At 50.3% G+C, this 13,741-nt stretch overlaps 1 protein-coding gene across 2 annotated transcripts in view; it reads right to left on the bottom strand.

The window, feature by feature from the left end:
• The window catches only part of LOC101951025 (class I histocompatibility antigen, F10 alpha chain-like), a 105,726-nt gene that overhangs the window by 17,735 nt on the left and 74,250 nt on the right, over positions 1-13,741 (bottom strand). For both annotated transcript variants that reach the window (XM_065576766.1, XM_065576765.1), the window contains one exon: positions 9,370-9,633. In XM_065576766.1, the coding sequence (XP_065432838.1) occupies positions 9,370-9,633 (264 nt within the window). The remainder of the gene's footprint in view (positions 1-9,369; positions 9,634-13,741) is intronic.

The following is a 13,741-nucleotide window of genomic DNA, read 5'->3' on the forward strand; positions in this document are numbered from 1 at the left end:
GCTACCTGTGTTTGCCCCGCCCTGATCCAGGGCCTGGGCTTTAAACTGCTTGCTGACTCAGCTCCCTGCAACCAAGGGCCTGAGCTAACTGTGTTTGCCCCGCCCTGATCCAGGGCCTGGGCTCTGAACTATTTGCTCGCTCAGCCCTGCAACAAGGGCCTGAGCCTACTGTGTTTGCTCCGACTCTGCACAAAAGAGCCGGAGATTCGGGACTAACTGACTGCTTGTTCCCATAGTAGTGAGTCGGTGTGGCTCCCCTCCTGCCCGGAAGGGTCGAGCCCCGGCTAGGACCTACTACACCATCCCCTCCATAAACTTATCAAGCTTAGACTTGAAGCCAGATACGTCTTTTGCCCTCACTACTCCCCTTGGAAGGCTGTTCCAGAACTTAACTGCTCTAATGGTTAGAAACCTTCATCTAATTTCAAGTCTAAACTTCCTCATAGCCAGTTTATACCCATTTGTTCTTGTGTCCACATTGGTACTAAATTTGAATAATTCCTCTCCCTCCCTGGTATTTATCCCTCTGATATATTTATAAAGAGCAATCATATCTCCCCTCAGCCTTCTTTTGGTTAGGCTAAACAAGCCAAGCTCTTTGAGTCTCCTTTCATAAGACAGGTTTTCCATTCCTTGGATCATCCTAGAAGCCCTTCTCTGTACCTGTTCCAGTTTGAATTCATCCTTCTTAAACATGGGAGACCAGAACTGCACACAGGATTCCAGATGAGGTCTCACCAGTGCCTTGTATAACGGTACTAACACCTCCTTATCTCTACTGGAAATACCTCACCTGATGCATCCCAAGACCGCATTAGCTTTTTTCACAGCCATATCACATTGGCAACTCATAGTCATCCTGTGATCAACAAATACTCCAAGGTCCTTCTCCTCCTCTGTTATTTCCAACTGATGTGTCCCCAATTTATAACCAAAATTGTTGTTATTAATCCCTAAATGCATGACCTTGCACTTTTCACTATTAAATTTCATCCTATTACTATTACTCCAGTTTACAAGCTCATCCAGATCTTCCAGTATGATATCCCGGTCCTTCTCTGTGTTAGCAATACCTCCCAGCTTTGTGTCATTCGCAAACTTTATTAGCACACTCCCACTTTTTGTGCCAAGGTCAGTAATAAAAAGATTAAACAAGATTAGTCCCAAAACTGATCCCTGAGGAACTCCACTAGTAACCTCCTTCCAGGCTGACAGTTAACCTTTCAGTATGACCCGTTGTAGTCTCCCCTTTACACAGTTCCTTATCCACCTTTCAATTTTCATATTGACCCCCATCTTTTCCAATTTAGCTAATAATTCCCCATGTGGAACCGTATCAAATGCCTTACTGAAATCAAGGTAAATTAGATCCACTGCATTTACTTTGTCTAAAAAATTTGTTACCTGCTCAAAGGAGATCGGGTTGGTTTGGTACGATCTACCTTTTGTAAAACCATGTTGTATTTTGTCCCAATTACCGTTGACCTCAATGTCCTTAACTACTTTCTCCTTCAAAAATTTTTCCAAGACCTTGCATACTACAGATGTCAAACTAACAGGCCTATAGTTACTCGGATCACTTCCCCCCACCCTTCTTAAAAACAGGAACTATGTTAGCAATTCTCCAGTCATACGGTACAACCCCTGAGTTTACTGATTCATTAAAAATTCTTGCTAATGGGCTTGCAATTTCATGTGCCAGTTCCTTTAATATTCTTGGATGAAGATTATCTGGGCCCCCCGATTTAGTCCCATTAAGTTGTTCGAGTTTGGCTTCTACCTCGGATGGGGTAATATCTACCTCCATCTCCTCATTCGTCATCCTACCATTATCCCTAAGCTCCTCATTAGTCTCATTTAAGAAAGAGGCAAAGTATTTGTTTAGATATTGGGCCATGCCTAACTCCTTAACCTCCACTCCATCCTCCTTGTTTAGCAGTTCCACTTCTTCTCTCTTTGTTTTCTTCTTATTTATATGGCTATAGAACCTTTTACTATTGGTTTTAATTCCCATTGAAAGGTCCAACTCTACATTGCTTTTGGCCGTTCTCACTTTCTCCCTACATGTTCTAACCTCAATAAGGTAGCTTTCCTTGCTAATCCCTCCCATCTTCCACTCATTGTAGGCTTTCTGCTTTTTCTTAATCACCTCTCTGAGATGCTTGCTCATCCAGCTTGGTCTACAACCCCTGCCTATGAATTTTTTCCCCTTACTTGGGATGCAGGCTTCTGATACTTTCTGCAACTTTCACTTGAAGTAATTCCAGGCCTCCTCTGCCTTTAGATCCACAGGTTCCTCAGTCCAATCCACTTCCCTAAATAATTTCCTTAATTCTTTAAAGTTAGCCCTTTTAAAATCAAAAACCCTAGTCCCAGATCTATTTTTGTTTATCCTGCCATTTAGTTTGAACTGAATTAGCTCGTGATCGCTTGAACCAAGGTTGTCCCCTACAACCATTTCTTCTATGAGGTCCTCTCTACTCACCAAAACCAAATCTAAAATGGCATCCCCTCTTGTTGGTTCTTCAACTACTTGGTGAAGGAATCCATTAGCTATCACATCCAGGAAAATCTGAGCCCTATTATTATTACCAGCACTTGTCCTTCAGTCTATATTTGGGAAGTGAAAGTCTCCCATGATCACACAATTCCCATTAGTGTTTACTTCCTTAAAAAGATTAAAGAGGTCTCCATCCATATCCAAATTGGATCCCGGCGGTCTGTAGCACAGCCCAAGCACTATCTCATGGGAGGCTCTAGTAGCTTTCTTCCCCAATGTGATTTTTGCCCAGACAGACTCAGTCTTCTCCATTCCATCACTTCTTATTTCTTTACAGTCTACCTCATCATTGATATACAATGCTACTCCACCACCTTTGCCTTTATTTCTGTCTTTCCTAAACAGCACATAGCCTTCAATATCTGTACTCCAGTTATGACTACTATTCCACCATGTTTGTTATCCCTATAATATCTGGTTTCACTTCCTGCACCAGTAGCTCTAGTTCCTCCATTTTGTTACTTTGGCTCCTTGCATTAGCGTACATCTTAATTTTTGCCGTTTGGCTTTACTGACATTCTTTACCTGATTAGGCACAGACATTCTACCGCCAGTGTCACCTATTAGACTGGTATCTACACAACCCTTCCTCCTTACATCCATTCTCATACCCACGGCTGTATCCTTTCTTACTTTGTTTTCTTCCTTCTCAACGTTAAATTCCGGCGTGGAGATTACCTGGACATCTCCCAACCATCTTCCACAAATTTCTAGTTTAAAGCTCTCTTCATCAGTTGCGCCAGCCTCCATCCTAGAAGTCTATTTCCCTCCTTACTCAGGTGAAGTCCATCCCGAGAGAACAGTCCTCTGTCCATAAATGCTTCCCAGTGGCCATACATACGAAAGCCCTCCTTGTAGCACCACTGCCTGAGCCATCTGTTGATCTCCATAATCTTGTCACACCTTTGTTGCCCTTCTCTAGGAACAGGCAGAATCCCAGTGAAGATCACCTGAGCCTCCATTTCCTTAAGCGTCTTCCCCAGCCTGGCATAGTCTCCCTTGATATGTTCCAGCGAGAATCTAGCTGTATCATTTGTTCCCACATGAAGGACAATCAGTGGATTCTTTCCCGCTCCCGTTAGGACCCTTTTCAACCTCAGGTCCACATCCCGTATCCTAGCACCCAGCAGACAGCACACCCTTCTGTTCTCCGGATCAGCTCTAGTTACAGGCCTGTCTATTCTTCTCAGTAAGGAGTCCCCAGTCACGTGGACCTGCCTTTTCCTGGTAACGGTGTGATTCTCCGGTCTATCCCCTGCTCCCTCTGGGTGCAAGTCCTCTCGATTTCTATTGTCCCTTGTAATCCTCCACAACCCATTCCGTATCCTCCTAGGGCTCATATTTGTTGTTGTTATCTCCATTGACTCTTCCCCTCTTCCTATAGGACTAGCTGCTCTTCTCTTCTTCCTTGCCCTCTCACCTTCAGTGACCTCCTGCTGTGCCCCTTCTTCATTTTCCAACTCCGCAAACCTGTTCCTGAGCTCTATTTCTCCTTCGCTAGCCTGTCTTTTCCTCTGCCTCGTTCTCTTAGTCACATGCTTCCACTGTCCACTTTCCTCACCCAGCAGTCTCCCCTCAGAATTCTGTGGTCCTGTTTCCAACTGCAAGTCTGAGCTTTTTCCTTCCACCTCCTCATGTCTTTGCTCCATAATCCGCTCGAACCCCCTTCTAAACTCAACCAGAGTTTCCACCTGCATCTCCAATCCTCGAATCTTTTCTTCCATCAGCTCTATCAGACGGCACTTCATGCAGACGAAACTCTTTTCAGATACCCCCTCCAGGATCATGTACATGCCACAGCTTCCACATCCAGTCATGTTCATTGTGTCTTCCACAGCTACCTCTGTATCGGTCATAGCCTTCCCACCTAAAACCGGTTAGTCTGGGAAACTAAAACCAAACCACCACCACCACCCACAGAGAAAAGGGGGGGGGGGGGACGAACAAACAAACAAACAAACAAAAAACCCCACACACACCCCCGCTCCAACAGGCACCAAAACAAGGGCACACCACCACCACCACCCTTCACTAGCCTGTCTATTCCTCTGCCTAGCTCTCTTAGTGTCCCCCGCAAACTCCCCTTGCAAACTCCCACTGAAACTCCCCTGTTTACAGCTCTGTTTGCTGGTTCCTGTGCTGCTGCAGCTGTCTATTACAGTGGCGTTGGAACAATTTTTAAGGTGGGGGTGCTGAGCTGCGGCCCCTCTTGTCCCTGTCTGCACCCCTCACTGCCCCAGGCTGGGGTCAGTGGGCCACAGCTGTGGGCGACTGCAGAGCCCCGGGGCGAGGCCAGGACCCCAGGATGACAGCAGAGTCCCCGGGCCTGGTGTCCGAGACTGGCAGCGGGCTGAGTGGGGCCAGCGGACGGGACCCCGGGTGGCAGGGGGCTGTCGGTAGGACCCCAGGCCGGAAGCAGAGCCCCCAGGACTGGTGGCTCTGGAGGTCTTCCGGCTGTGCAGTTTGGCATCTGTTTGCTCTAAGAAGAGCAAAGTCCTTTCAATCGGAAGGTCTTGAAGAGACTGCTGGACCTTTGTCTGTAGGCCAGAGGACTGAAGCCAGGAGCCCCTTTGCATGGGCACTGCTGATGCCATAGCCCCGGCCACCACATCCGCTATGTCAAGTGTGTCTTGTGGGGAAGACCCAGCCACCACCTTCCCTTCTTCCACCAGAGCAATAATCTCCTGCCTGGACTCTTGGGGAAGTGAGTCTTTAAATTTCAACATGGAGTGAAAGTCACATCTGCCAAGCAGTGCCTGTTGGCTGTGGAGCTGTAGTCCATTGGCAGAATTCATTTTCCTACAAAAACGGTCTTGCTTTTTGGAGTCTTTCGCCTTAGGCCTCACAACCCTGGCCTTTCCCTCTCATTGGCTCCTGAGGCCATCAAGGATCCGGGAGGGGGATGGGAACATATATACTCCTACCCTTTGGCGAAGACATGGTACTTCCTATCTGCCTTCTTTGATGTGGGGGGCAGTGAGGAAGGGGTCTGCCACAGGATTCTAACTGGACCCATGATGGCCTCATTGAGAGGCAAAGCTACCTTTGACGGAGCCACTGCAGCCCAGATGCTGACCAGGCTGTTGGAGGAGTTTTTAAACTACCTCCACTACCAGCCCTGAGTTCGAAGCCACCTTCTTCCATAACTCTTGGTGAGCCATGAAGTGTCCTAGGGTGGTGAAACACCCACCCCTGCCTGTTCTGGGGAGGAGGCGGCAGCCTGCACCAGCATGGGACCTTCCTCCTCTCTTTCTGCACCAACCGGATCCTGTAGCTCCAGGTTCTGAGTCTCTGTACCTGGCTCAGTATCATAGTCCAAGTCAGCTGCTGTTCGGTGTGACAGAGGAATCCTTCTCTCAGACACCACTGAGTAGGAGCACCTAGACGGGGGGGCCAGGCAGCGGAGGGAAACCGCAGGGGTTCCTAAAAGGCCATTGTATCTGCATGGGCCATTGCCCCTGCATGGGCCATTGCCCACTGGGCCAGGCAATAGGAGGAACCCCCACCCCGGGATCCACCATTGCATAGGGCTGATTGGTAGGGTACTGGTACCAGTCCCTTGGCTGGGTGCAAGATTCAAGCTCCAACTTGGATGATGAGTCATCTTGTGGGGACGAGGGGTATGTGGTACCCGTCGGCTCCAAGGGACGGTGCTGAGGATCCAGGGATCGGTGCCGAGATGGGGAAGCCTGCTTCGAGATATGCAGAGAGCAAGGGACTGCTACCAAATGGGAGCTCGGGGCAACATGCTCCCTTCTGCTTGCCTGCACTGCTGGCACCAACTGTTGTACTGCCGGCAATGGTGGTAGCAAACATACCAGCAAGTCCCTGGCCACAACAAACAACTCCAGGATGGATGGCACCGCAACCCTCCTGGTGCCTCACTGCCCCTCTGGTGCCGGCGGCTGGTCGCGTACTGGACTCAACAGAGCCTGTGAACAGGGTGGAGTCAACAGTATCGCCTGTGGAGCAGGGGCAGAGGAGTGGCCAGACACAGGTCACACTCCCTTGCACTCCGCATGATTCTCCATTCTTAGAGATGGGGAACCTCTCAGACAGCTGCTTCTTATGTTTCTTTCTTGGCACTGGGCATGGGGAACAGTGCCAAGAGTCCCATATGGACTCTCTCTGCAGCAGCTCTTTGTACCAACACTGAGGTACACGGTGCCAAGTTTGACTGGCTCGGCTCCAAAGAAGGTCGGAGCGCTGTTTCCATCACGAGGGACTTCAGCCTGGCCTCCCTGTACTTTTTCATATGTGGACTTAACTGGTGGCAGAGCTGACAGTGATCTGCAATAGGAGTCTCATCCAAGCACTTTTAGACAGCTAGAGTGCAGGTCGCTCAAAGGCATGGGCTTGCCCCAGGAGGCACCGGGTTTGAAGGCCGGAGACGGAGGCATGCCCAGTTTCAGGAGCAGAGGAAACTCTGCTACGAGAGTCCAACTAACTATTTATACCAATCAACTAAAATCAAAAGGTGAGAAAACAACTGAGGGGAAAAGGGATGGAGTAACGAGAGAACCACTGAGACTCTTGAGAGGTGCAGGGCGATTGGTCACAAAACATGCAGAAATCCCCAGCCAGGCACCTGAGAGCACTGGGGTGGGTCAGGCCTCCCCACCCACCCCCCTTCTCCTCTGTGCTGCACTCCACAGGGGTAAGCAGGGTGGGGGCTCACAGGGGGCTCACAGGGACCACACCCCGAATTCCCACATCTGTGTGTTGGGGCAGATGCAGCTAGAGAGGGGAACACTGTTGGTGGCCAAAGTGCAGGACTCAGGACAGTCTCCAGCGAGCTGGCAGCCCCAGGACAGAGGACTGGGTAAATGGGGGAAGGACAGGAGGGGGCAGTCAGGACAGTGGTTAGGGAGGGGGCGTCGAGGACAGAACAGCAGCTCCACAGCGCAGGCTTAGGGGCAGGCGAGCGGAACCCCACTCTCAGCACTGGGGCGGCCGATGTCCGTGTGAGCAGGTCAGGTTGGACAGGCTCAGCAACAGGGGACCAATGGGCGAGACTAGTCAGGAGAGGGTTAAACTAGCTACGAGGGCGGGCTGGGGGGGGCAGACACTTGGCAACCCTCCGCCCTGTCGCTTAGTCCTGGGGCAGGGCCACCAGGAACCCAGGGCAGGACGGGAATTAGTTCTCATTGCTGCTGTCTCAGTGCTGGGAGCCAGGAGGGATTGGGGGAGGGGTACCAGGAGGGGCTGGGGACACCCCTGGGTGAGCACCAATGTGACAGGCCAGTACCACTGACACGAGGAAATCAGGGATTTTCACTCGCCAGTCACCTGTCAGGAAGGGCAGAGCAATTACATCAGAGAGACCCTCACCTGCCAGGGACAGCAGTGCCAAGCACTGAACGCTTATGGCTCATCACCGAGCTAAGTGAGACACCAAAATCGGTGGCCAGGTGGCTACAGCCCACCACATCAGGGACTGAGCAGAAAGAACGGTTCTTTACACATCGATCGATAGCATGCAGGGGAACCTGCCTGACCCTGGGGGCTCCAACTGGGGGACACATGCTGGGGTTGTGCTGCCAGGAGTAAGGAAGCCTGGGAGTCTCTGCACGTTGCAGGGGCTGATTATCTAACTAACTCTCCAGCCCAAGTCAATGTCAGACCCTCACTCTGTGGAGTGAAGAGGAATCTGACCTTAGATTAAACTCTCTGGAAAGAAGACAAAACAGACAATGAAGGAGGCTCACCGGGTGTAAGCAGCTTCTCCCCAGGGCTGGGGTGAATGGAGCATTGCCTGCTCTTGTGACTTTACTATACATCTCATGATAGTGGGTGGTTTTATTAAATCCCCAGTTCCTGGACTCATGGGATTAGAGGAGAGTCTCAGCTCCCTTTTCTTACAGCAGTAACTTCTAGTCCTTCTAGCAGCAAAGAAAACCCTGGAAATGTGTCCCCTAAAGGCTCAAACCAGGGGGCAAATAAAAATAAGATCCAATATTATTCCCAAAATACTCACAACGTTTAAGACAAACTCAGGATTTTTGGGGCCTTACTCGTGATGTTTGAATACTTTGGGCTGTCGATATTGGGATTCCCCATCACTCGGTGTCTGGGAATTGAGACAAGACGTCTCAGAGTCCTGCTCTAGCTATAGGGTCTGACAGCATCACTGTCGTAGCCAGGAGGAACAAACCCCTCCGTGCAGGAATCGCTGGGTGCAATTCTCTGGCCTAGGTGAATCGGAGGTTGGACTAGCTGGGTCTGATGGCAACTGCTGGCTTTTGCACCTCTGCCACTCTGCCTGGGAAATAACCACACAAGAGGGGTGGGGGTCCCTCAAAGGGCAGCAGAGGCAGCTGCATGTGGAACTGGTAGCAGAAATCTGGGTGTTTGGGGAGGGGACAGTATGAGAGTCCCACTTTGGACAGTGTCATAAGAACATAACATAAGAAAGGCCGTACTGGGTCAGACCAAAGGTCCATCTAGCCCAGTATCCTGTCTTCCGACAGTGGCCAATGCCAGGTGCCCCAGAGGGAGTGAACCTAACAGGTAATGATCAAGTGATCTCCCCTACCATCCATCTCCACCCTCTGACAAACAGAGGCTAGGGACACCATTCCTTACCCAAAAAATGTCTTTCGCATGGACCCTCCATCCTGCAGCCCCTCCCCCCTGCCCCATGGTCCCTCACATTCACACTGACTCCAGTGAGAAAATGCCCCAGCGGGCTCTGTCCCCTCCCCCAATCCCAAACACGCATCTCAGTGTCCCTTCACCCTGTTTACATCAACCACGTCCCCCCACCCCATATCCCTGCATCCCTACGTTGGGTCGTGTCCTTCACTCACCCTCACTCTGGTTGTAGAGCTGACCCAGGGTGTTCAGACTCGCTCTGAACCATTTCTGGTAGCGCTGTCCCCACCAGGTCATCAAGTCCCAGAACTCCGGACCCTCGTTCTGCGCCGTCCACACTGGGCCGGGCTTCGCCCTCTGCATCCTGCTGGTGTAGACGTAGTTGACCTGATCGTCCACGTACACAACACGTCTGAACCAGGGTAGCCCAGGGCCAGGCTCCGACACCACCATATCCAATACGCGCCTGGAGTACAGGCCTGAGGGGAGGAGATTAGGGGAGGGGAGAGTCAGACCCAACCAGATCCTGCCAGGGAGCCCCTGGCAATACATGAGAGGCGGCGCCAGCCCTCAGGAGTGCTCCTGTGGGAGGGAGACCTGGGAAAGGGCTCACAGAACAGCCTGACCGGGGAGAAAGATGGTGGGGTAGAAGGAGAAAAGGAGGCAGGGCTGGAGGGGAGTGAGGAGGGGAAGGGGTGGGGAGGTACAGGGGGGCTGAAGCATGTGTGAGGAGTAGGGGAGCATATGGGGAGAGTGTATTGGGGGTACAGGGGAGTGTGAGGAAGGAAAGGGGGCCCAGGAGGAGGGGCAGGGCTGAAGCGCAGTGTGGAGAAAAGGAAGGGGATGTTATGGGAGAGGGTGGGGCAGGAGGACTGGGGGATAGGAGAGGCAGGAGCTGAAGCTGGGGAAGGCAAGGTGGGCAGGGGGATGTGTCCAAGCTACAGGTGGGAGCCAGGGCCCTGACTGTGCCAACAATTTACTATAATTTATTCAGAACAGAAGAACAGCCAAACTGAGTCAGACCAAAGGCCCATCTAGCCCAGTCTCCTGTTTTCCGACAGAGGCCAAAGCCAGGTGACCCACAGGGAATGAACAGAACAGGAATCATCAAGTGATCCATCCCCTGTCATCCATTCCCAGCTTCTGGCAAACAGAGGCTAGGGATGCCTTCCCTGCCCATCCTGACTAATAGCCACTGATGGACCTATCCTCCATGAACTTAACTAGTTCTTTTTGAACCCTGTTATAGTCTTGACCTTCACAACACCTTCTGGCAAGGAGTTCCACAGGTTGACTGTGCGTTGTGTGCAGAAATACTTCCGTTTGTTTCTTTTAGACCTGCTGCCTATTAATTTCCTTGGTTGACCCATAGTTCTTGTGTTACGTGAAGGGGTAAACTACACTTCGGTATTCACTTTCTTCATACCAGTTGTGGAAGCAGAGAAAAGAACTGACAGAAGGGAACTGCAATGAATGACGGTTGTTAGCAAGAGTCAGGCTTCGTTAGCAAGAGACAGTCTTTGTTAGCAAGAGTCAAGCTAGCTGTGACCCTGATAACCCTGATAACGCGAGATTTGTAGAAGCGAGGATTGTGTGAGGCGGGTGAGAAAGAACTGTGTAAGAAGTCATTGTGACCTCAGTATAGATAAGGTGTAGAAGACCTTGTGTAGATAAGGTATAGAAACTAATTGTATGTTGGCAAGAGTCAAAACAAGTGAGGAAATGAGATATCAAGATGGCCTATGTATAAACAAAATGCTGCTGTCCCTCATTATTTCTGTAATGAAAGGTATAAATGCTTGCTGTAATTAGTTACCAGAGAGAGACCTGCTTTGCTCTCTCCTCTGCACATGTGAGAGTTAATAAAGCTCTGACTTGCTGTACCTAAACAAAATAGTGAGAACTCAGTTTTTCTCCGACAATTTGGGGGCTCGTCCGGGATGGCAACGCCCACTGAGGCAACGGCAGCTGCTACGGATCGTTCCCCTTCGAACCCCATGGCGCCACAATAGAGGTAAGAGACCTTTTGAAATCTCTATTGGGGTGTCGGAGGAGGACTGTCCGTGGGGCCGTCTGCCCCTGTTGGGCTCACACCATCCGAACTTATTGACTGTGCAGCAAGGTCAGATGCTGAGCGGCGTAATAGGGGAATTGTTTGCCGCCCCCTGTAAGCATATGCTAGGTGCATAGGGTTTGCACCTGTATTGAGGAGTTGTTACTGCCTCAAGAGGGGTTTTTACCGCCTCAAGTGATGCATCGAGGTACTTGGGAATAGTACCTGGAGGTACTCAGGAGTAGTACCTGGTATAAGGCCTTGGTATGTTGGTGTGTGTAGTCTGTGTGTGTGTGTGTGTGTGTACACAGTGTGAATTGAGTGTTACCGGAAGACGCCCAGAGTACTCTGCGAAGTCTTTTGGCTCGTGACCACAACTACTCTAACGCAAGCCCGGTAACTAGAGGATCTTTTAGGAGATCCGACCCATGTAGGTTGACTCGGCCTGGCATCGTCCGGCGAGGAGGCTACCTGGGTCTAGGAGTGTGTGCACCCATCTTCCCTCCCTTTTTCCTCTCCGTGTGAGCCACTGACAGTCTGACCATCTCACTGGATGCAACAGAGTAAGCGGCGCTTTCTCTCTGAGATTAGCCGACGCTCTTTGCTGAAGGGAGGTGTAGGAGGTCATGGCTATCCTCGTTAGTCACTCCTGTGTGAATACCCTGTAGGGAGAGTCCTTAGTTTATGAGCCGCTAGTGCGGACAGGGCATCCTTTCCCTTTTTGAGTGTGTGATTGGAAATTGGGTGGGGGACAGTCTAAGTCTTCCCTTTCACCCCCTAAAGGTACCCCAGCTTATTTCATGTACGTACATTATGGCCCGAAAACCTGCAGGTATTTAAATAGTTGGAATCTTTACACGCGTGCAAATCCATCTAAACAATGTCCACTAGAAGGTACCTTTGATTTAGACAAACTTAAATACCTTAAAGAAACTCTGGCTTCACCAAAAGCCTCTGATACACAGTGGGAGCAATTTGTCTGTTGGTGGGAGGAAGCAACAAAGAGACTCCACGAGTCTCGAGTGCGGAGTCTAAAGGACTCCCAGGAAAAGTTAAAAGCCCAAGTACAACATTTACAGCTTAAATGCAAGGCATCCAGCTGTCTACCCCCTAGAGCGATTCCTTCTGCTCCTGTGTAGAATCATAGAATATCAGAGTTGGAAGGGACCTCAAGAGGTCATCTAGTCCAACCCCCTGCTCAAAGCAGGACCAATTCCCAGCTAAATCATCCCAGCCAGGGCTTTGTCAAGCCGGGCCTTAAAAACCTCCAAGGAAGGAGACTCCACCACCTCCCTAGGTAACGCATTCCAGTGTTTCACCACCCTCCTAGTGAAATAGTTTTTCCTGATATCCAACCTGGACCTCCCCCACTGCAACTTGAGACCATTGCTCCTTGTTCTGTCATCTGCCACCACTGAGAACAGCCGAGCTCCATCCTCTTTGGAACCCCCCTTCAGGTAGTTGAAGGCTGCTATCAAATCCCCCCTCATTCTTCTCTTCTGGAGACTAAACAATCCCAGTTCTCTCAGCCTCTCCTCATAAGTCATGTGCTCCAGACCCCTAATCATTTTTGTTGCCCTCCGCTGGACTCTTTCCAATTTTTCCACATCCTTCTTGTAGTGTGGGGCCCAAAACTGGACACAGTATTCCAGATGAGGCCTCACCAATGTCGAATAAAGGGGAATGATCACGTTCCTCGATCTGCTGGCAATGCCCCTACTTATACAGCCCAAAATGCCGTTAGCCTTCTTGGCAACAAGAGCACACTGTTGACTCATATCCAGCTTCTCGTCCACTGTGACCCGCTTCTCGTCCACTGTGACTGTGTATCCTAATCCCGTTCAAGCAATTCCTTCTGCTCCCCTTTATCCCCAATTAGTTAGGTCTGACAGTGAGGAGGAAACTGCTGAGGATATTTTAGATTTCTTCAGGAACATTCAGCAGCAGCAGCAGCCTGTGCTGCCTCCTCCCCCTGCACAGCCTGGGTCTGCTAACGAATCTCACCCGGCAGTGCCAGTTTCACCACTGCATGTATCAGCTGCACACATTGTTCTCTCTTCCCCTGGGAGAGAAGCCTCCTCTTCACCACAAAGAGGTGATTCTGAGCCTCCCAGTAGCTCCCCTGATTCTAATCCCTCTGAGGAAAGAACACTTATCGGTTTGTTCAAGATCTCCGCGCGATTAATGCTGTTGTTTTACCTTCCTTTCCTGTGGTTCCAAATCCAGCTACAATTCTTTCTTGTATTCCACCTTCAGCTACCTACTTTACTGTTGTGGACTTATGTTCAGCTTTCTTTTCTATCCCCATTCACCCTGAGAGTCAGTATCTGTTTGCCTTTACCTATAAAGGACGCCAGTACACCTGGACTCGGTTACCCCAAGGGTATACTGAATCCCCTTCCTTGTTTTCCCAGATCCTGAAGAAGGATCTGGATGATGTGGTTTTTCCAGGTAAATCAGTGCTTATACAGTATGTGGATGATCTTTTGTTGGCATCCCTCTCTTTTGAATCTTGTAAAACTGATACTTTGATT

The sequence above is a fragment of the Chrysemys picta genome, chromosome 23 (genome assembly GCF_011386835.1).
Source record: "Chrysemys picta bellii isolate R12L10 chromosome 23, ASM1138683v2, whole genome shotgun sequence".
Classification (NCBI taxonomy): domain Eukaryota; kingdom Metazoa; phylum Chordata; order Testudines; family Emydidae; genus Chrysemys; species Chrysemys picta.